At 55.5% G+C, this 19,735-nt stretch overlaps 1 protein-coding gene, 1 long non-coding RNA gene and 1 pseudogene across 2 annotated transcripts; 2 read left to right on the top strand and 1 right to left on the bottom strand.

The window, feature by feature from the left end:
* The first annotated feature begins 792 nt into the window (after window positions 1-792).
* LOC101118847 (2-acylglycerol O-acyltransferase 3-like) lies at window positions 793-7,019 on the top strand (annotated as a pseudogene).
* Window positions 793-13,711, top strand: LOC101117229 (2-acylglycerol O-acyltransferase 3). Its single transcript, XM_027961520.3, is given in 13 exon segments — window positions 793-1,647; window positions 1,773-3,764; window positions 3,978-4,681; window positions 5,202-6,468; window positions 6,559-8,415; window positions 9,574-10,418; window positions 11,051-11,158; window positions 11,415-11,485; window positions 11,753-11,957; window positions 12,267-12,371; window positions 12,374-12,440; window positions 13,011-13,213; window positions 13,304-13,711. Coding segments are annotated over 8 exon segments (1,041 nt in total). The 5' UTR covers window positions 793-1,647; window positions 1,773-3,764; window positions 3,978-4,681; window positions 5,202-6,468; window positions 6,559-8,415; window positions 9,574-10,291; the 3' UTR covers window positions 13,459-13,711.
* Window positions 13,712-14,388: 677 nt separating this feature from the next.
* LOC132658587 (uncharacterized) lies at window positions 14,389-19,721 on the bottom strand. The gene is made up of 2 exons (XR_009598421.1): window positions 16,282-19,721; window positions 14,389-14,880 (listed from the first exon to the last, which is right to left on the bottom strand). It is a non-coding gene; the product is annotated as an uncharacterized LOC132658587 (long non-coding RNA).
* Window positions 19,722-19,735: the final 14 nt, after the last annotated feature.

The raw sequence follows: 19,735 nt of genomic DNA on the forward strand, positions 1-19,735 counted from the left end.
TAAGATCTCACAGGCTGCACTGTGTGGCCAAGAATTTTTTAAAAGAAAAGTAATCTTTAAAAATTGTATCAAAATGTTTTAAAAAGATTTTTAAAGTGACATTCTAGGAATTCCTTGTAGGTCCAGTGGTTAGGACTGCCCTCTTATGGCCAAGGGCCCAGATTCAATCCCTGGTCACAAGGCAAGGCGCAGACAAAAAAAATAATTAATTTAAAAAGGTGTCAGTCCCTGACCTGGAAAAAGTGGTTGCTCTGCAGCCTCTAGCCATGTTGAACAGGGCCATAGTCACAGTGAGGACTGGCCCGGCCGGCATGGATGGAGTGCTCACAGCCCAGGGGGCTCGCACTTGCAGGGGCTCCCCAACCCTTAGCCTTTCCCATAAAACCCTTCCCTCCAGAGGTCTCCCCACAGAGGCCTAAGTTGCTCCTCAGGGAGTAAATCCTCCTGCAGGTCCTCTAACCAACAGGGGCCAGGCCTGGGTGACAAATGGGGAGTCCTGCTGTGGAGGGTACACACACACACGGCAACTTCCACTGGCCCAGGACGCTGCCAGTGTGCTCATCACAGGGAGCCAGTCCTGACCTCCACAAAGTCCAAACACCTTCCTCACCGCCAGACTCCAAGCCATGTCCCTGGTCTCCCCTTTCGGCCCTATTGATCCCAACCCTGTGAACCCAAAGAGCTGGTTAACCCTCCCTTTCCAGAGCTCATGATGGTCCACTGTGCAGGTCAGCAGAGGGAGCAGAAAAGAGGGCAGAGCCCAGGTCAGGGGTCAGAGCCAGGGGTTGGGCCAGAAGACAGAAAGCTTCAGAGCCGCAGTGGCTCCTGTGTGACTCCCCTCTACAGAAGGCCAGCCGCCTCCACCGGCCTCCAGGTGAGTGCCCTCCTGCGATGGATCGTCTCCGTTTTGGAGCTTGGTGAGTCCCTGAAGCCCTAAGGACCCCTGGGTCTGGCTCTCTGTTTCCCGATGCCAAGGTGGGAGGGAGGCGAGGCTGGGATCTCTTGCCAGGGCTGGGGGGGTTCCTTCAAGAGATGAGAAAGATGTAGGTTGGACAGATGTACCTGAAACGATGGAACAGGGAAGGGGGTTAAGGGGAGAGCTTGGACTTAAACCTCTGGAGTCAGAGTCCTCACACCCCTTCCCATCACCTCCAGCCCAGGAGTGCATGACTGCCTTATTCCTTGTACTCCTGAGCCAGGCTTGGATCCTAGAATTCACTACCTGGATGGGCTCTATGGAGACAGAAATACACCTTGGGCAGGAGGCCGTGGCTGTGCCTGGGTCCCCAACTGGGCCACGTGGAGACATTTCTGGGACCACCTCCCCATCTCGCTGAGGCACTGTGGAGCTCTGTGCTGGGTGGGAGCTGGGCTTCAGGGTAGACCCTGGTCCCAGGGTAGACCTCTGGGGCCGTCACCCCCAAAGTCCAAACTTAGAAGCCCCAAACTGGTGTGCACCCTGTGTCCGCAGCTGGAGGCACCACAGTGTTGGGTCCCTCCTACAACTACCTCTTGGTGGAACCTTCAGCACCTTCAGCACACAGACCAACGGCTTCTCCCTCCTCATCCCTGGCCTCGAGCCCCACCTGCTCCAGCTGCCCCATCCCGGCCATCTTCCTGTCTTCCGGGACTACATCCTGTGTGCTGGTGAGCAGGGGAGCCCTGGGTCTCAGGACCCCCAGTCCCTGCGGTCACCTCCTCCCTGCCCTCCTTAGCCTCTGGGGGTGCCTGGTCCCAGCTGCATCTCCCAGTGCCTTCCTCCCTCTTTTCAGGAGGACTCAGATGTCAGTCTTCAGGCCTCTAACTGCACTGAGAGGTGAAGGTCCATGTTTGGGACCTGAAATTCTGGCAGCCAGCCTTGTCCCCAGGCTGGTCCTTGACACTTGGGCCGACCGTGAACTCTGTCCCAGTTGATCCTGGGGGCCGGGAAGAGGAGTTGCAGCAGCCACCTCTCTGGCCTCTCTCCGCCCAAGCTGGGTCCCCAACCCCAGTGCAGCGAACCCCGAGGCTCACCCCTGCGCTGGTGGATGGCTGAGTGTGGCCTCTCTGCAGCGGCTCTCCCAGCTTTCCAAGCGCACAGGACACGCTATGGCGTCCCCAGCCACATGCACCTCCTCCTCAGCTAGGCAGCCCCCAGCCCGCAGTGGTTCTGTTGTAGGAAAGGGGACCCCTTCCAGGGCCCGAAACTGGGCTCTTGTCTAACACTCAGAAATGAATTGTCTGAGGAGACACATCTGCTGACAAAGCAAGAGATTTTATTGGGAAAGGGCACCCGGGTGGAGAGCAGGAGGGTAAGGGAACCCAGGAGAACAGCTCTGCCACATGGCTTACAGTCTCGGGTTTTATGGTGATGGGATTAGTTTCTGGGTTGTCCTTAGCCAATCATTCTGACTCAGAGCCCTTCCTGGTGGTGTACACCTTATTCAGCCAAGATGGATGCCAGAGAGAAGATTTTCTGGGAGGTGGTCGGACATGTGGTGTCTCCTTTTGACCTTTCCTGAACTCTTCCGGTTGGTGGTAGCTAATTAGTTCCGTGTTCCTCAGCAGGACCTCCTGTCATAAAACAACTCATGCAAATAGTTACTATGGTGCCTGGCCAGGGTGGGTGGTTTCAGTCAGTGTGCTTCCCCTAACAGTTCCCTCGGTGGATGTCATGGGGACTGAAATTAAAGGTGGAAACCACCTGTGCTGTTTGTGCTTGGCTGGAATATCGACACGCCTGGCTGCACCTCCCAGTGGCCTAGACACTGTCGAAGACCCACAGACACACCAGGATCCGCTGGCCACACTAGAGATCACAGAGTCCCTAAAGCACCTGGGGGTGGGCCTTGGTGTCACGCCCCCAACTCCTCCCGCTGACTCCAGTGTGCTCTGCGAAGTGAAGGTTCCTTTTGGGGGCCTGAAATCCTGGCTGCCCTATCACAACAATAGCAGCCCTGGACTCTGTCCTGATTGACCTGCTGTGCTGGTGGGTTTGATGCTGAGAAAGATTGAGGGCGGGAAGAGAAGGAGTCGACAGAGGATGAGACGGTTGGATGGCATCACTGACTGGATGGACAGGACGAGTCTGAGCAAGCTCCGGGAGCTGGTGATGGACAGGGAGGCCTGATGTGCTGCAGTCTATGGGGTCACGAAGGGTCGGACACGACTCAGCGGCCGAACGGAACTGGCTGGTGGGTTTGTGCGCAGCATGGATATCCGCGTGCCTGGCTGCACCCCACAGTGGCCTAGACACTCCCGGAGACCTGCAAACAGAAATGGGGCGAGAGCCCAGGATCTGCTAGCCATTCTGGAGATCACATGGTCTCGGCTGAGACCCAGTCTGTGGGCTCTCTGGCTTCTTCTGTGACCCCTCCCCCACAAGATTCCTAATGCACCTGGAGGGGAACCTGGGTGTCAGGCCCTAACCCACCGCTCAGCCTCGCCCAGTGATCACACAAACCCACCCACTGGAGAAGTTTCAAGATCAGTTGTCAGGAGCCTGGAGACCTGTGGAGCTCCAGATTCAAAGGTCTCCACTTGCACAGTCTCCTGTGAGCAATCGCAGAAGGCCTCAGGGACTTAGCCACTCAGACTGGAAAGGTTACCCAAGCTCCTATCAAAGCCTCCATCCTTTGTCCCCCTGGTCCAGGAGCCCTGCTGGCAGAAGGGCTGCACCTGAAAGTCTCCACCGCCCTGATGCCTTCCCGCAGCCAGAAAACCCTGCAGAAACTGGCTGGAAGTAGTGAGCACCTGCCAATACATGCTCACTTTCCTCTTCATGGGTGAGCAGGGCAGTGCCCAGGGTACACTAGGGAAAAGGGGAGCCTAAGAATGGGGAGGGGAAGGAGAGCCGCACCTGTGTGGAGGCCCAAGACAAAGGGAGGGGGAGAGGTCCAGCTGGGAGATGGGTGGCGTTCTCACTGGTGAGAGTGGAGGGGAGAGAAGTCATTGTGGTTTTAAAAGCTAATTGATTTTTCTTTCTCATTTGTACCCAGGCCCTTTCTTTTCCTTTCTTGCCTTCTTCCTCCTCTTTACCTCCCTCTGGTGGCTCTCTGTTCTCTACTCCGTATGGTTATTCCTGGACCGGGACACACGCCGCCAAGGTGAGCGCTTAAACAAGGGTGCGGGGAGAAGAGGTGATAAAGGGTGTCTCCAGGAATTCCTCCACCCCGCCCTTATCGCTCTGCCCCAGACGGAAGGCGTTTTGAGTGGATGAGGAACCGGACAGTTTGGAAACACTTAAGGGATTATTTTCCCATTAAGGTAACAGGTCACCCTCCACCTTCTGCTTCTTCTCTGTCCCTTATCTGCCCCTCCCCAGGCTGAGTCTGAGCCCTGGCTGCCTAAGTTCAGGCAACAGGTCAGGCAATGGGATGGTGATCCAGAGGGCAGCCCTTGTGCCCTTGACACCCTAGTAGGACCTTGAACTCTCACGTCTGTTGGTGGGAAGAGAGGTCTTTTCAGCTGGTATCTTGCCTTCTCTGCTTTCTTCCCCTCATTCTGCCCACCCCCCTCCCACAGTTGGTGAAAATGGCAGAGCTGCCCCCAGACCACAATTAGCTGCTGGTCACTCACCCACATGTGCTTTGGACACTTCTGTAACTTCGCGACTGAGAGCGCGGCAGGCTTCAGCCCTAGACCACCGGGCTGAACAACCTCTTCTACCTTCCAGTCTATCGAGACTACTTTTTGTCATATGGTAAGTCTTGTCCCTGGTGGCTCAGACAGTAAAGCGTCTGCCTATGATGTGGGAGACCTGGGTTCAATCCCTTGGTCTGGAAGATCTCCTGGAGAAGGAAATGGCAACCCACTCCAGTATTCTTACCTGGGAATCCCATGGACAGAGGAACCTGATGGGCTACAGTCCATGGGGTCGCAAGAGTCAGACACGACTGACCGACTTCACTTTTCTTTCAAGTCTTGACCTGAGGCGAAGGAGGGGTCCCCCCACTCCTGCCAGAGTGGCCCACCACCCAGCCCCGGGACCTGACTTGAACATTGGCCAGGCTTACAGTGGGAGTCAGTGACTGGTCTGGGAGCGAGCATTCCACATCCTTGCTGGGAGAGGTGCTGTGGGGCACACGGACAGAGGCACGGGGATATGGAGCTTGGAAGGAAAGAGGTGGAGAGCTCATACTTCCTGTGCTAAAGGGCAGAGTGAGGGATTAGGGAGCCAAGTAGCGGGTACTGACTGTCCCTGCACCCCGTCTTGTCCACAGGAGTATGTTCTGTGAACCACCAGAGCCTGGATTTTACTCTGTCCACTCCCAGCTCGGCCAGGCTGTGGTCATCGTGATCGGCAGAGCCCACGAGGCCCTGTATGCCATCCCAGGGGAGCACTGCCTCACTCTCCGGAATCGTAAAGGCTTCGTCCGCCTGGCACTGAGGCACAGGTGAGTGGGGGCCCAGCCAGGGCTGCCTTCAAAGGTCAGAACCTCACAATGTCTCTGGGGATCTGCACTCTATCCCTACACACCGGTCCCCTGGAGGTGGGCTGTGTGTCCCCAGAGCCTCCACCGTGACCACATCTAGGCAGACCTTGGGTGTTTCCTCTGTGCCTAGCCCTGGTGCCCCTTCCCCAGGCTTCCTCCCACACAGAGAGACAGGATCACAGTACAAACTGCTGGACCTTGGGACTCAGACACCCTGGGTTCACAATCTTTTACGACACCGTCTCACAGACAAGAACTTGCACACTTCTTTTTTTTTAAATCCATCTATTATTTATGTGTTCATTTTGGCTGCGCTGGGTCTTCATTGCTGTGTGGGCTTTCTCCAGTTACAGTGACTGGGGTCTAGTCTCCAGCTGTGGTACGCGGGCATCTCTGTGGTGGCTTCCCCTGTTGCAGATCACAGGCCCTAGGCGCACCGGCTCAGTTGAGTACACTGACTTCATGCCCTACCGGATGTGGGCCCTTCGGGGACCAGCGATCAAACCCATCCCCTGCATTGGCAGGTGGATTCTTAGCCGCTGGACAACCAGGGAGGGCCCCACTCTTCTTTACTTGTGATACAGGGTTAACACCCACGTTTCTGCCATATGGTGGTTGGTAACTGTGTGGAAAAATGTATAGAGGACAGCCCAGTACACACTCGTTTCTCAAGAAACATAAGTCCCTTCTCCCAGAGAGTTCTTTGTAGCCACTGTCATTTGCTTCAAACGGTCTTGGGAAGTGGTATCTTGTGGGGGAGAATGTGGGGGCACTCCTAGACCCCTGATCTGACTAGCCGTCTTCTCTCTTGCACACACACACCCCCCCCCCCCCCCCCCCCCACAACCAAGAGCCTCCCTGGTGCCTGTGTACTCCTTTGCGGAGAATGACATCTTCAGAGTTAAGGGTTTTGCCCCAGACTCCTGGCAGCATCTGTTCCAGATCACCTTCAAGAAGCTCGAGGGCATTTCTCCTTGCATCTTCTGGGGCCGCGGTCTCTTCTCAAACAAGTCCTGGGGCCTGGTGCCCTTGGCCAGACCCATCACCACTGTGGGTAAGCGCCCGTGTCCAGGGGAGAAGGCCAATGAGAGCTGCATAGGCATCCGAGGCCGCTCCCCTGACCTGTGTTCCCCTGTCCCTGCAGTGGGCCGCCCCATCCCGGTGCCCCAGTGCCCGCAGCCCCCCGAGGAACAGGTGGACCGCTATCACGTGCTCTACATGAAGGCTGTGGAGCAACTGTTGGAGGAGCACAGGAGAGCTGCGGCCTCCCGGCTTCTACTCGCCTCACCTTCGCCCTGGCCTCACCCGTCCCCACCTCCTGGCCCTCCCAGCCCCTGATCCCAGTGCCCGAGCCGCCCACCGGCTGCCATGCTACTGTGCCAATAAGAGCCAGTTCTCTCACCACTGCTTCGTAGAGTCTCTCTGGGCGTGAGCCTGCCCACGTGGGTTCCATCTCCACCTGATCGAGACAGACTCGCTGCCTGAGACTGACAGCAGGGCCCTGAATTCTGCCCCCAGAGACTGAATTCTCTCTCGGCTTCCACCTAATCTCTTCCCTTGGCTGGGCCTTTCTCCTTCTAAATAAAGGCATCTGCTTAGCTAAGAGTTATAGGGCCTAGAATGGTATTGGGGAAGGTAGATCCCTGAAGAACTATTCTCTGAAGTGTGGACAGGATTAGGTGGGTGCAGACAGTAAGGTAGGTGGTGAAATACTGTCAACAAAAGCTGACATGGATCAAGAGTACCTCTCGGAAGGGAGAGTTGGAATGAGCCTTCGTGATAGGAAAGAAAGAGTTAAGTACACAGCTTCCTTTTGCCTCTGCTCCCATCCTTCCTGTTGCCTCGGGGCTGGGAGCTCACGTGATGCAGGGGTTTATTTTACCATATGAAGCCCTACTGCAAGCCCAGCATTAGGTCCACCTGACCTCATTCACTCAGTGAGAAGGGATTCTTGGCAAAACTAACTTATTAGGATCAAAAACTTTAACAGAGTTTGGCAAAAGAAGAGCCAGTGAATTTATCACTATCATGTCCGTCACCACCACCATCATCATCACAGGCATGGCACCAGTGAAATATTGTGAGGGACTTTATGTGATCCAGTGGATGGGAACCGGCCTGCCAGTGCCGGGGACGCAGATGGGACCCCTGGTCCGAGAGGATCCCACGGAGCGACTAAGGATGCCAAGGACCAACTAAGCCCAAAGGCCACAGAGACTGAATCTCTGTGGGGACCAGGAGCCGCAACCCCTGAGCTTGGAAGCCACAACTACTGACGCCGTGAGCCTAGGGCCTGTATTCTGAAAGTAGAGAAGGCTCCACAATGAGAAGTCCATGCACAGCAAGGCAGAGTAGCCCCATTCGCTGCAACCAGAGAAAGGCCTTGCACACTAACAAAGACCCAGCACAGCCAATGATAAACACATAATTTGAAATATTTGCAAGACTTTTTAAATTTTATTTTCTTCTATTTTATTTTTAGCTGCGTTGGTCTTGCTTTTACATGCCGGGCTTTCTCTAGTTGCCCAAAGCCAGGGCTACTCTCTACTGGCGGTGCACGTGCGTCTCGGGCCCTGGCTTCCGTGTTGCTGAGAACAGACTCTAGAATGCTCAGGTTTCGGTAGTTGTGGCTCCAGCTAAGTAGTTGGAGCACGTAGACTTAGTTGCCTCACGGCATGTGGAATCTTCCCTGACCAGGGATCGAACCCATACCTCCTGCCTTCCCAAGAAGATTCCCAAGTGCTGGACCACCAGGGAAGTCCAATTTGCTTTTCATTAAAAAATTATTTTAAAAAGTGATGATCCAGGAATTCCCAGGTGGTACAATGGACGGGACTGTGAGTTCACAATGCCTAGAGCCCTGGTTCAGTCCCTAGTCAGGAAGTAAAATCCCACAGGGCAAGGCGGAGCTCAACAACAACAACAAGAAAGAACACTTACCTTGAGCTGAAAGCTGCCGGTTCACCACCTCTGGTCATTGTTGACCTGGGCCATGGATAAGGTGAGGACTGGCCCCAGTCCACCTGAGGGTGTGCCCAGCGCAGTGGACTCTCTCTTAGAGGGGCTCCCCAGTTCCTAGCATTTCTGAAAAACCATGCCCCCAGAGGTCTCTCCACCGGGGCCTAAGCTACTCCTTAGGGATTAAAGCTTCCTGCACATTCTCTACCCCTCAGGGGCAGGCTACGGGGTTAAACGGGGAGCCCCGCTATTCAGGATACACACCCACAAGGCAAGCCCCACTAGCACAGACCTCTGGCCCAGTGAGCCCAGGGACCAGCTGGAGTCAATGCCCAGATCCCAGATCAGATCGTTGAGCTTGCAGACCTGCAATCAGAAGGGATTTGCCAAGTTGGCACTGAACACCAGTGAGGAACGCGGGGGTGAGGGGGGTGGGGGGTGGTTGGTAGCCGGGCCTAGCCTCTGGGGCAAGGGTGCTGGGGAGGAGCCCCGCCTCTGGGGCCCGGGAGTCAGGAGTCCCCTGTGCCCCCAGAGCCTCGCCGGTGCCAGTCTTCTCTTTGGGGGAAAATGAGGCCTTCCACAGTTTCTGAACGCACCGGGGTTCTAGGTGGAAAGACACAGGAAACACTGGGCCGCTGCTGAGAGTGGCTCTACGAATGTTCCAGGCCCCAGGGCCTCCTCCTGCCCTTCCACACCTGAAACCTCTGCCTGCTCTGCTCCCAGCTCCCCAGCCCGCTCCCTGCTCCCGGGCTCAAGGCCCCTGCATGGTTGGGAGGGGAAAGTCCCAGGTTGGGGCCTGAATACTTGGTGCCAGCCCCGCCCCCAGGCTGGCATTTGGCCAACCCACCAGCCCCGAACTCTGTCCCACTGGATCCCTTGAGAGGGAAGGGCACCTCAAAGCATCTCAGTGATCACCCCTCTTGATCCTCTTCTGCCCAAAGTCGGGGCCCCCATCCCGGTACAACTGGGTGGGGTGTCGGGGCGGAAGGGGTACTTCAGCACATGCACACGCGCTGCTCTGGGTCTCTGGTCTCAGTTGAGTGGCTCTCGCAGCTGTTCCAAGATCAGACCCCATGCTACCCGGTCCCCGCCCACGGACACCTCCTCTTCATCTAGTTGGCCTCAGGCCCCTGGAGGAGTGTGGCTGGCGACTGAAATTCAACCTGGGAATAAACTTGTGTGTTGGTGTGTTTCTCCTCAGGGTTGAGATACCACGCTAATTAACGCCTCCGAGTGGCCCGTTGCTGCTGCTGCTAAGTCGCTTCAGTCGTGTCCGACTCTGTGTGACCCCACAGACGGTAGCCCACCAGGCTCCACCGTCCCTGGGATTCTCCAGGCAAGAACGCTGGAGTGGGTTGCCATTTCCTTCTCCAATGCATGAAAGTGAAAAGTGAAAGTGAAGTCGTTCAGTAAGTGTCCGACTCTTCGTGACCCCATGGACTACAGCCTTCCAGGCTCCTCCGTCCATGGGATTTTCCAGGCGAGAGTACTGCAGTGGGTCGCCATTGCCTTCTCCATCCAAGTGGCCTAGACACTCCCAGACCCACAAACACTAGGGTGTGCTCGTCCAGGAAGAATCAGGGCTGGGACCCAGTGGGTGGGCTCTCTGGCTTCTTCTGCAAAAAGAAGCACTCCCGCCCACAATGATTTCTAATGCACCGAGGGCTGGGCCTCCAGGGCACGCCCCCTAGGCCATCTCCCAGTCGCAAGAAGGGACCAGCCCAGTCCAACCCACTGGAGAAGTTCATAAGTGAGAGCAGACTGGAGACTTCTGGGGCTCTGATGAGAGAGTCTCCCCACGCACACAGCCCCCTGCAAGCAATCCTGGGAGGCTCCAAGTGCTTGGCCACTCAGACCAGAAAGATTTCTTGCGCTCCAACCAAAGCCTTCGTCCCATTTTTCCTGGTTTGGGAGCCCTGATGGCTGAAGGGGAGCACCTGGGAGTCTCCAGCACCCTACCACCCACCCCCAGCATGAAAACCCTAAAGAAACAGTGGTTAGAAGTACTGAGCACCTACCAATATGTGCTCTGTTTCTGCTTCCTGGGTAAGGGGAGCCGGGCAGGGGTCCAGCTGGGAAGGTGGCAAAAGGGGAAGGTAGAGGGAGGAAGGCTGGAGCACCCCCTACTGGACCACCAGGGCAAAGGGAGGGACGTGAGGTCTCTCAGTCCTGTCCCACTTTTCCCCACCCCACGGACTGTAGTCTACGAGGCTCCTCCGTCCGTAGGATTTTCGAGGCAAGAATACTGGAGCGAGCTGCCATTTCCTTCCCGACGCAAGGATTGAACCTGGGTCTCCTGCATTGCAGACAGATGCTTTACCATCTGAGCCACTAGGGAAGCCCAGGGCAAAGGGATGGTTTAGTCGCTAAGTCGTGCCCGACTCTTGCGACCCCATGGACTGTAGCTCCTCTGTCCATGGGATTCTCCAGGCAAGAATACTGGAGTGGGTTGCCATTTCCTTCTCCAGGGGATCTTCCCAACCCAGCAATCGAACCCGGGTCTCCTGCATTGCAGGCAGATTCTTTACCAACTGAGCTGCCAGGGAAGCCCAGGGCAAAGGGAGGGACGTGTCAAAGTCTAGCAGGGAGACAGGCAACAATCTCACTGGTGAGGGGAGAGGGGAGAAGTCACTGCGATATCACAATCTAACTCATTTTGCTTTCTCACCGTTCCCCAGGCCTTTTCTTTTCCCTTGCTGGCTTCCTCCTCCTCTTCACCTCGCTCTGGTATCTCTCTGTTCTCTACTTGGTATGGTTATTCCTGGACTGGGACACACCCCAGCAAGGTGAGTGCTAAGCAAGGGCAGGAGGAGGAGGGGGTGACAGAGGACGAGACGGCTGGATGGCATCATGGACTCAGTGGACATGAGTCTGAGCAACCTCTGGGAAACAGTGAAGGACAGGGAAGGCTGGCATGCTGCAGTCCATGGGGTCACAGAGAGACACCAGTTAGCAGCTAAACAGCAAAAGCAAGGGCCTGGGAAGAAGGAGGCGATAAGTGGTGTCTGCAGCGACTCTGCCCCCCTTATCTCTCTGCCCAAGGTGGAAGGCGCTATCAGTGGTTGAAGAACTGGACTGCTTGGAAACACCTGAGCGATTATTTCCCCCTTAAGGTAACAGGTCACCCTCCAAGGGATGCTCCACTCCTCCCGCTCCCTCACCTCCCACCTCCTCTCTCCTTCCCATGATGGATTCTCACCTCTGGCTGCTTACGTTCAGGTAACGGGGCAGGGGGTGGGATGGTGTTCCAGACTGGACCCTCGTGCCTTTGGCCCCATCTTATCCTGAGCTCTCAAGATCTTGGTGGGGAGGGACGCCCTTTCAGCTGGGCTCTTGCCTTCTCTGTTTTCTTGCCCTCATCCTGCCCCCTGCCGCCACAGCTGGTGAAGACAGCAGAGCTGCCCCCAGACAGGAACTACGTTCTAGGATCCCACCCACATGGGATCATGGCCGTCGGAACCATCTGTAACTTTGCCACAGAGGGCACTGGCCTCTCGCAGGTCTTCCCAGGGCTTCGGTTCTCACTGGCCGTGTTGAATTGTCTCTTGTACCTGCCAGGCCATCGAGAGTACTTTCTGTCCTGTGGTGAGTTTGAGCTGAGTGACAGAGGGTGACCCCACCCCAGTCTGGCCAGAGTGACCCCCAGTCACCACCCACCCCAGGCACTTGGCTTGACTTGGCCTGGTTCACAATGGGGGTCAGGGGGTGGCTTGGCCCCAAGCGTCCTGCATCCTTGCTGGGAGAGGCACTGTGGGACACGTGGACAGGGGCACGGGGTAGGGAATTCGGAGAGAATGGGATGATGTCGAATACTCAGTGTGCTAAAGGGACAGCAGAGGGACTATGGAGCCAGTGAGGGGTACCAACTGTCCCTGAACCTCCTCATGCCCACAGGAGCGTGTTCTGTGAACCGTCAGAGCCTGGATTATGTTCTGTCTCAATCTCAGCTGGGCAGGGCTGTGGTCATCGTGGTCGGAGGGGCCAATGAAGCCCTGTATGCCGTCCCGGGGAGCACTGCCTCACTCTCCGGAATCGGAAAGGCTTCGTCCGCCTGGCACTGAGGCACGGGTGAGCGGGGGCCCAGCCGCGGCTGCCTTCAGTGGGCAGAACCTCACCGTGTGTGGCCGTCTACCCCCTATCTGTACACTTCGGCTCCCTGGAGGTGGGCTGTGTGTCCCCAGCGCTTCCATCGCGCCCACCTCTAGAGGGCGCTCTAGGCGGACCTTGGGTGTTTGCTCTGTGCCCAGCCCTGGTGCCCATTCCCCAGGCTTCCTCCCACGCAGAGAGAGACAGGATCACAGTGCGAAGCGCTGGACCCTGGGGGCTCCTATGCCCTCGGCTCCCATTCTTTTATGATGCCCCCTCACAGGCAAGACCTTGCACACCTCTTACTTGTGAAACAGAGCTAAGGCCCGCCTTGCCACCACGTTGTAGCTGAGACTGTGTGAGAAAATAAATATGAGAAGGTCCAGGACACACTGGGCTTAAGAGAGAAAATCCCTTCATCCAGATCTTTCTTGTAGAACCATCATTTGCTGCTAATGCCTAGGAAAGTGGGAACCTATGGGGGAGGAGTTTGGGAGGGCTCCTCGAGCCCCTGATGTGCCCAGCCATTTTCTCTTACCCCTCCCTTCCCAGCGCCTCCCTGGTGCCCGTGTACTCCTTTGGGGAGAATGACATCTTCAGAGTTAAGGCTTTTGCCCCAGACTCCTGGCAGCATCTGCTCCAAGTCACCATCAAGAAGCTCCTGAGCTTCTGTCCTTGCATCTTCTGGGGCCGTGGTCTCTTCTCAGCCAAGTCCTGGGGCCTGCTGCCCCTCGCCAGACCCATCACCACTGTGGGTGAGTGCCCATGTGCAGGGAAGAAGGCCACTATCAGCTGTGCATGCAACCCAGGCCCCTCCCCTGACCTGTGTCCCCCTGTCTCTGCAGTGGGCCGCCCCATCCCGGTGCCCCAGTGCCCGCAGCCCCCCGAGGAGCAGGTGGACCACTATCACACGCTGTACATGAAGGCTCTGGAGCAACTGTTTGAGGAGCACAAGGAGAGCTGCGGCCTCCCGGCTTCTACTCGCCTCACCTTCATCTAGCCCTGGCCTCACCCCTCGCCACCTCACAGCCTGGCCCCCGCCCCCAGCCCCTAATCCCAGCGCCTGAGAGCCCCACCTACTGCCATGCTACTGTGCCAGTAAAAGTAAGCTTTCTCACCTCTGCTTGATAGAATCTCTCTCTTTGAGCAAGTTTGCCCACGTGTGTTCCACCACCACGCTAATCGACAGACCTGCCACCTTAGACTGAGAGCTGAGCCCTGAATTCTCCCAGATATTAAATTCTGGTCTATCAGCCTCTGTCTCATCTCTTCCCTTGGTTGGGGCCTTTCTCCCTCTGTAAATAAAGGCATCTACGTAGCTGAGAAATATAGGACAATCAGAATGGTTTCGGGGAGGGTAGATCCCAACGGGCTAGGCTCTCAAGTGCAGACAGGAGGTGTAGGTAAGTGACGACAATAGGGTAGCTGGTGAAATACTGTGAGCAAAAGCTGACAGGGGTCAAGGGAACCTTTAGTAGGCAGATTTCGATTGATCTCTTGTGATAGAAAAGAGAGAGTTTCCTATCTGCATCTCCTTCCTATTCCCTGGGGGCTGGGAGAGCATATGAAGCGGGGATTTATTTTACCATATGAAGCCCTACTGCAAGCCCAGCATTAGGTCCACATGAACCTCATTCACTGGGTGGGTGAGAAAGGACTCGTCCCAAAATTACCTTATTAACATCAAAAAATTTAAAAGAGTTTAGGAAAATAAGAGCCAACCAATTTATCACCATCATGTCCATCACCACTATCATCCTCACGGTCACGGCACCAGTGAAATACCAAGGATCCCTGAAACACTGGGAGGGACCTTATGTGGTCATAGCATCCTTTGACTTACGTGCCTCCTATTTGCTGACTATCTTTGTGCCTGTATCCATGACTTAAATGAGAAGCACTTTTTGGAAAGTAGCTGAGTACAAATCGATTTGCTCTCCACCATGCTGGAAATTTTATTCAGTGGAAGAATTTTCTCTTGTCCAAGCAAAAACTCTTAGCAGTCTCATGAATTATCTGGGTCGTTCTCAGGTGACAACTTCTACATTCACTTAACGTTCATGTCTAGAAATGTTCAGGTGGGTTAGCAATCAACACTTGGATCTGCATCTGAGGGTGGGAATCCCTGGTAACTCAGGTGCTAAAGGCATCCCTGCTGGCTGAGATGTAAATAATCAGCCTGGCATGCTGGAGACCCAGGTTCCATCCCTGGATCAGGAAGATCCTCTGTTGAAGGGCAAAGCAACCCACTCCAGTATTCTTGCCTGGAGAATCCCATGGACGGTGGAACCTGGCTGGTTAGAGCAAAGTCCATGGGATTGCAAATAGTCGGACACGACTGAGCAGCTTTCACTTCTTCAGCTGGTAAAGAATCCACTGGCAATGCAGGAGAGTCCAGTTTGCTCCCTGGGTTGGGAAGGTCCTGTAGAGAATGGAGAGGCTACCCACTCCCGTATTCTGGTCGGGAGAACTCCAGGGACACAGGGGCCTGGCAGGCTACAGCCCATGGGGTCCCGGAGAGGCGGACACAACTGAGTGACTTTCACTTACAACAGGGGGGAGCTAGCTGCACCCAGGGAAGGGCAGAGGAGGAGGTGTAGCCACGGCTGAGAGTGGGCCTGCCACTGTTCCTCGTTCCCTGGATCCTCCTCCTGCCGGTCCTCACGCTTATCCACACCGACGATGAGACCCGCTTCTACCTGCTCTGTCCCCAACTCCACCACAGGCTCAGGCCCTGGCATGGTCAGGAGGTGAGAGTCCCAGGACGGGACCTGAACTCTTGGCTGCCAGCCTCGCACCCAGGCTGGACTCTGTCCAAGTGAACCCCTCAGCAAAGAAGGGGACGTAAAGGCATCTCAGCGACCACCCTTCTTGACTGCTCCTCTGCCCACAGTGGCGACCCCGATGAGGTTACAAGGAACCAGGGGGCCTACTCCCGTGCAGATGGAGCCACACACGCAGTTGTTCCAAGAGCTCGGGGCGCGGTACGTGTCCCCACCCACAGGCACCTCCTCACTTAGGCAACCACTGGCCCCTTAGTGACTCTGGGCAAGGCCTGAAATGAAAAGTGGGAACATACTTGTGCCACTGACGTGTTCGACCTTGGGGATGAGATACCCTCTCCAAGCCACGTCTCCTTGTGGCCTTGCTATTCCCAGAGACCCACAAATGGACAAGGGCGCTTGTCCAGGATCTTTGAGATCACACAGTTGAGGCTGGGACCCAGTGGGTGGGCTCTCTGGATTCTTCTGCAACCTCTGCCCCACAGGATTTTGGATGCATCTGGGGGTGGACCTCTGTGGCACGCTCCCTGCCCTGCCTCCCTGCCCTACCCAGTGGCCGGCCTGGACTGACCCACTGGAGAAGTTCATGATCAGTGTGTAGAGAGGCCTGAAATGTCTGGGGCTCTGGACCCAAGAGTCTCCACATCCACACAGGCCCTGCAAGAGATCCCCGGAGGCCACAAGGGTTTGGCCACTAGACCAGAAAGGCTTCCAGGACTCTTAATAAAAACCAGCATTCTTTTTCTGGAGTCCTAGAGTCCTGCTGGCAGAAGGGGAGCACCAGAGAGCCTCCACCGCCCAGCCGCCCTCCCCCACTATCAGAATCCTGCAGAAACAGTGGCTGGAAGCACTGGACGTCTACACAGACGGGCTCTGTTGACTCTTTCTGGGTGAGGGGAGCAGGCTGCGGGGTCCATGATGGAAGAAGGGAAGGGGGAGTGTGGGGAGAAAAACGCTACAGACCCCCACCCCATACCTGGATGTGAGGGGCAAAGGGAGGAGGGGCCAGAAGTCAGCTGGGAGATGCCCAAGGATCTCACCTGTCAGTATGGAGGGGAGACGTCATCATGGTTTCATAATCCAGGTCATTTTCCTTTCTCGTCTCTCCCCAGGCCCTTTCTTTTCCCTTCTTGCCTTCCTCCTCCTCTTCACCTCCATCTGGTTTTCTCTGTGCTCTACGTGGTGTGATTCTTTCTGGATCAGGACACAGCTCCCCAAGGTTACTAAACAAGGGCCCCGGTAGTGAGCAGTGATAAATGGTGTCTATAGTAATTCTTCCCCCCTTATCTCTCTGCCCAAGGTGGAAGGCGTTATCAGTGGTTGAAGAACTGGACTGCTTGGAAACACCTGAGAAATTATTTCCCCATTGAGGTAACAGGTCACCCTCCAAGTGACACTCCACTCCTCCCGCTCCCTTACCTCCCACCTCGTCTCTCCTTCCCATGAGGGATTCTTACCTCTGGCTGCTTACGTTCAGGTAACGGGGCAGGGGGTGGGATGGTGTTCCAGACTGGACCCTCATGCCTTTGACCCAATCTTAGACCCTAAACTCTCAGGTCTCTTGGTGGGGGCGGATACCCTTTCAGCTGGGGTCCTGCCTTCTCTGCTTTCTTTCCTTCATCCTGTCCCCTGCCGCCACAGCTGGTGAAAACAGCAGAGCTGCCCCCAGACAGGAGCTACATGCCAGTGTCCCGCCCACATGGGGTCATGGATGTTGGAAGCTTCTGTAACTCCTGCGCTGAGAGCACTGGCTCCTCCCAGCAGTTCCCAGTGTCTCGGTTCTCAGGTTCACGCTGAACGGCATGTTCCACCGCCCAGTCTATGGAGACCATGTTACGTCCTGCAGTGAGACCAGGATGGAGTGACAGAAGGCAACCCCGCCTCAATCCGGAAAGAGTGGTCCCTGCTCACCACCCAGCGCAGGCACTTGGCTTGAACATTGACCAGGCTCACCAAGGGGGTCAGGAAGGGGCTTTGGAGCAAGTGTCCTGCATCCTTCCTGGGAGAGGCGCTGTAGGGTACACGGACTGAGGCACAGGGGGAAGGAGTTTGGAAAAAAAAAAGGGGTGGTATCTCACCTTTCCTGAGCTAAAGGGCAGGGTGAGGTACTAAGGGTACAAGGAGGGGGTACTCACTGTTCCTGCACCCCCTCTTGTCCACAGGGCTATGTTCTACAAGCCACAAGAGCCTGGATTTTATTCTGTTGCAGCCCCAGCTGGGCCAGGCTGTGGTCATCCAAGTCGGGGGAGCCCAGAAGGCCCTGTATGCCATCCCAGGGAGCACTACCTCACTCTCTGGAATCGTAAAGGCTTCGTCTGCCTGGCACTGAGACACGGGTGAGCGGGGGCCCAGCCAGGGATGCCTTCGATGGTCAGAGCCTCACAGTGTGTCTGGGGAGCTACACTCTATGCCTACACACCCGCCCCCTGGAGGTGGACTGTGTGTTCCCACAGCTTACACGGTGACCACCTCTAGAGGGCACTCTGGGCAGACCTTGGGTGTTTGCTCTGTGCCCAGCCCTGGTGCCCATTCCCCAGGCTTCCTCCCACGCAGAGACACAGGATCACAGTGCGAATTGCTGGACCCTGGGGTTCAGACTCCCTCAGCTCACATTTTTTTATGATACCCTCTCACAGGCAATACCTTGCATGTTTCTTTACTTGTGAAATAGGGTTAACATCCACCTTGCCACCCACCTCTCAACACATTGTAGTTGAGACTGTATGAGAAAATGTATATAGGAAGTTAGAGTATACACGAATCTTAAGAAATGTAAGTCCCTTCTTCTAGATATTTCTTTGGAGCACCATCATTGGCTTCAGATGGCCTCGGGAAGTGGGAACCTGTTGGGGAGGAATGTGGGGACCCTCCGAGAGCCGCTGATCTGACCAGCCCTCTTCTCTCTTGTCTCCCCACTTTCCCAGCGCCTCCCTGGTGCCCGTGTACTCCTTTGGGGAGAATGACATCTTCAGAGTTAAGGCTTTTGCCCCGGACTCCTGGCAGCATCACCTTGAAGAAGTTCCTGGCCATTTCTCCTTGCATCTCCTTCCGCGTCTCTTCTCAGCCAAGTCCTGGGGCCTGGTGCCCTTGGCCAGACCCATCACCACTGTGGGTGAGTGTCCGTCTCCAAGAAGGACTCCATCAACTGTGTGTGCAGCCGAGGCCCCTCCCCGACCTGTGGCCTCTGTCCCTGCAGCGGGCCACCCCATCCCGGTGCCCCAGTGCCCGCAGCCCACCGAGCAGCAGGTGGACCACTGTCACAGGCTCTACATGAAGGCTCTGGAGCAACTGTTTGAGGACCACTAGGAGAGCTGCGGCATCCCGGCTTCTACTCACCTCACCTTCATCTAGCCCTGGCCTCACCCCTCCCCACCTCACAGCACCCCCAACCCCTGATCCCAGTGCCCGAGCCCCCCACCAACTGCCATGCTACTGTGCCAATAAGAGCCAGTTCTCTCACCACTGCTTGGTAAAGTCAGACGCTGGCAGAGCTCAGGCTCTCCCTCTGGATGTGAGGATCAGTTCAGTTCAGTCACTCAGTCGTGTCCAACTGTTTGCGACCCCATGCATCGCAGCACGCCAGGCCTCCCTGTCCATCACCAACTCCCGGAGTTCACTCAAACTCATGTCCATCAAGTTGGTGATGCCATCCAACCATCTCATCCTCTGTCGTCCCCTTCTCCTCCTGCCCCCAATCCCTCCCAGCATCAGAGTCTTTTCCAATGAGTCAACTCTGCATGAGGTGGCCAAATTACTGGAGTTTCAACCTTAGCATCATTCCTTCCAAAGAAATCCCAGGGCTGATCTCCTTTAGAATGGACTGGGTGGATCTCCTTGCAGTCCAAGGGACTCTCAAGAGTCTTCTCCAACACCACAGTTCAAAAGAATCAATTCTTCGGCACTCAGCTTTCTTCACAGTCCAACTCTCACATCCATACATGACCACAGGAAAAATCATAGCCTTGACTAGACAGACCTTTGCTGGCAAATGAATGTCTCTGCTTTTGAATATACTATGTAGGTTGGTCATAACTTTCCTTCCAAGGAGTGAGCGTCTTTTAATTTCACGGCTGCAGTCACCATCTGCAGTGATTTTGGAACCCAAACAAATAAAGTCTGACATTGTTTCCACTGTTTCCCCATCTATTTCCCATGAAGTGATGGAACCAGATGCCATGATCTTCGTTTTCTGAGTGTTGAGCTTTAAGCCAACTTTTCACTCTCCTCTTCCACTTTCAACAAGAGGCTTTTTAGTTCCTCTTCACTTTCTGCCATAAGGGTGGTGTCATCTGCATATCTGAGGTTATTGATATTTCTCCCGGCAATCTGGACTCCAGCTTGTGCTTCTTCCAGCCCAGCGTTTCTCATGATGTACTCTGCATAGAAGGTAAATAAGCAGGGTGACAATATACAGCCTTGACGTACTCCTTTTCCTATTTGGAACCAGTCTGTTGTTCCATGTCCAGTTCTAACTGTTGCTTCCTGACCTGCATA

This window comes from Ovis aries, chromosome 24, assembly GCF_016772045.2.
Source record: "Ovis aries strain OAR_USU_Benz2616 breed Rambouillet chromosome 24, ARS-UI_Ramb_v3.0, whole genome shotgun sequence".
Taxonomy (NCBI): Eukaryota; Metazoa; Chordata; class Mammalia; order Artiodactyla; family Bovidae; genus Ovis; species Ovis aries.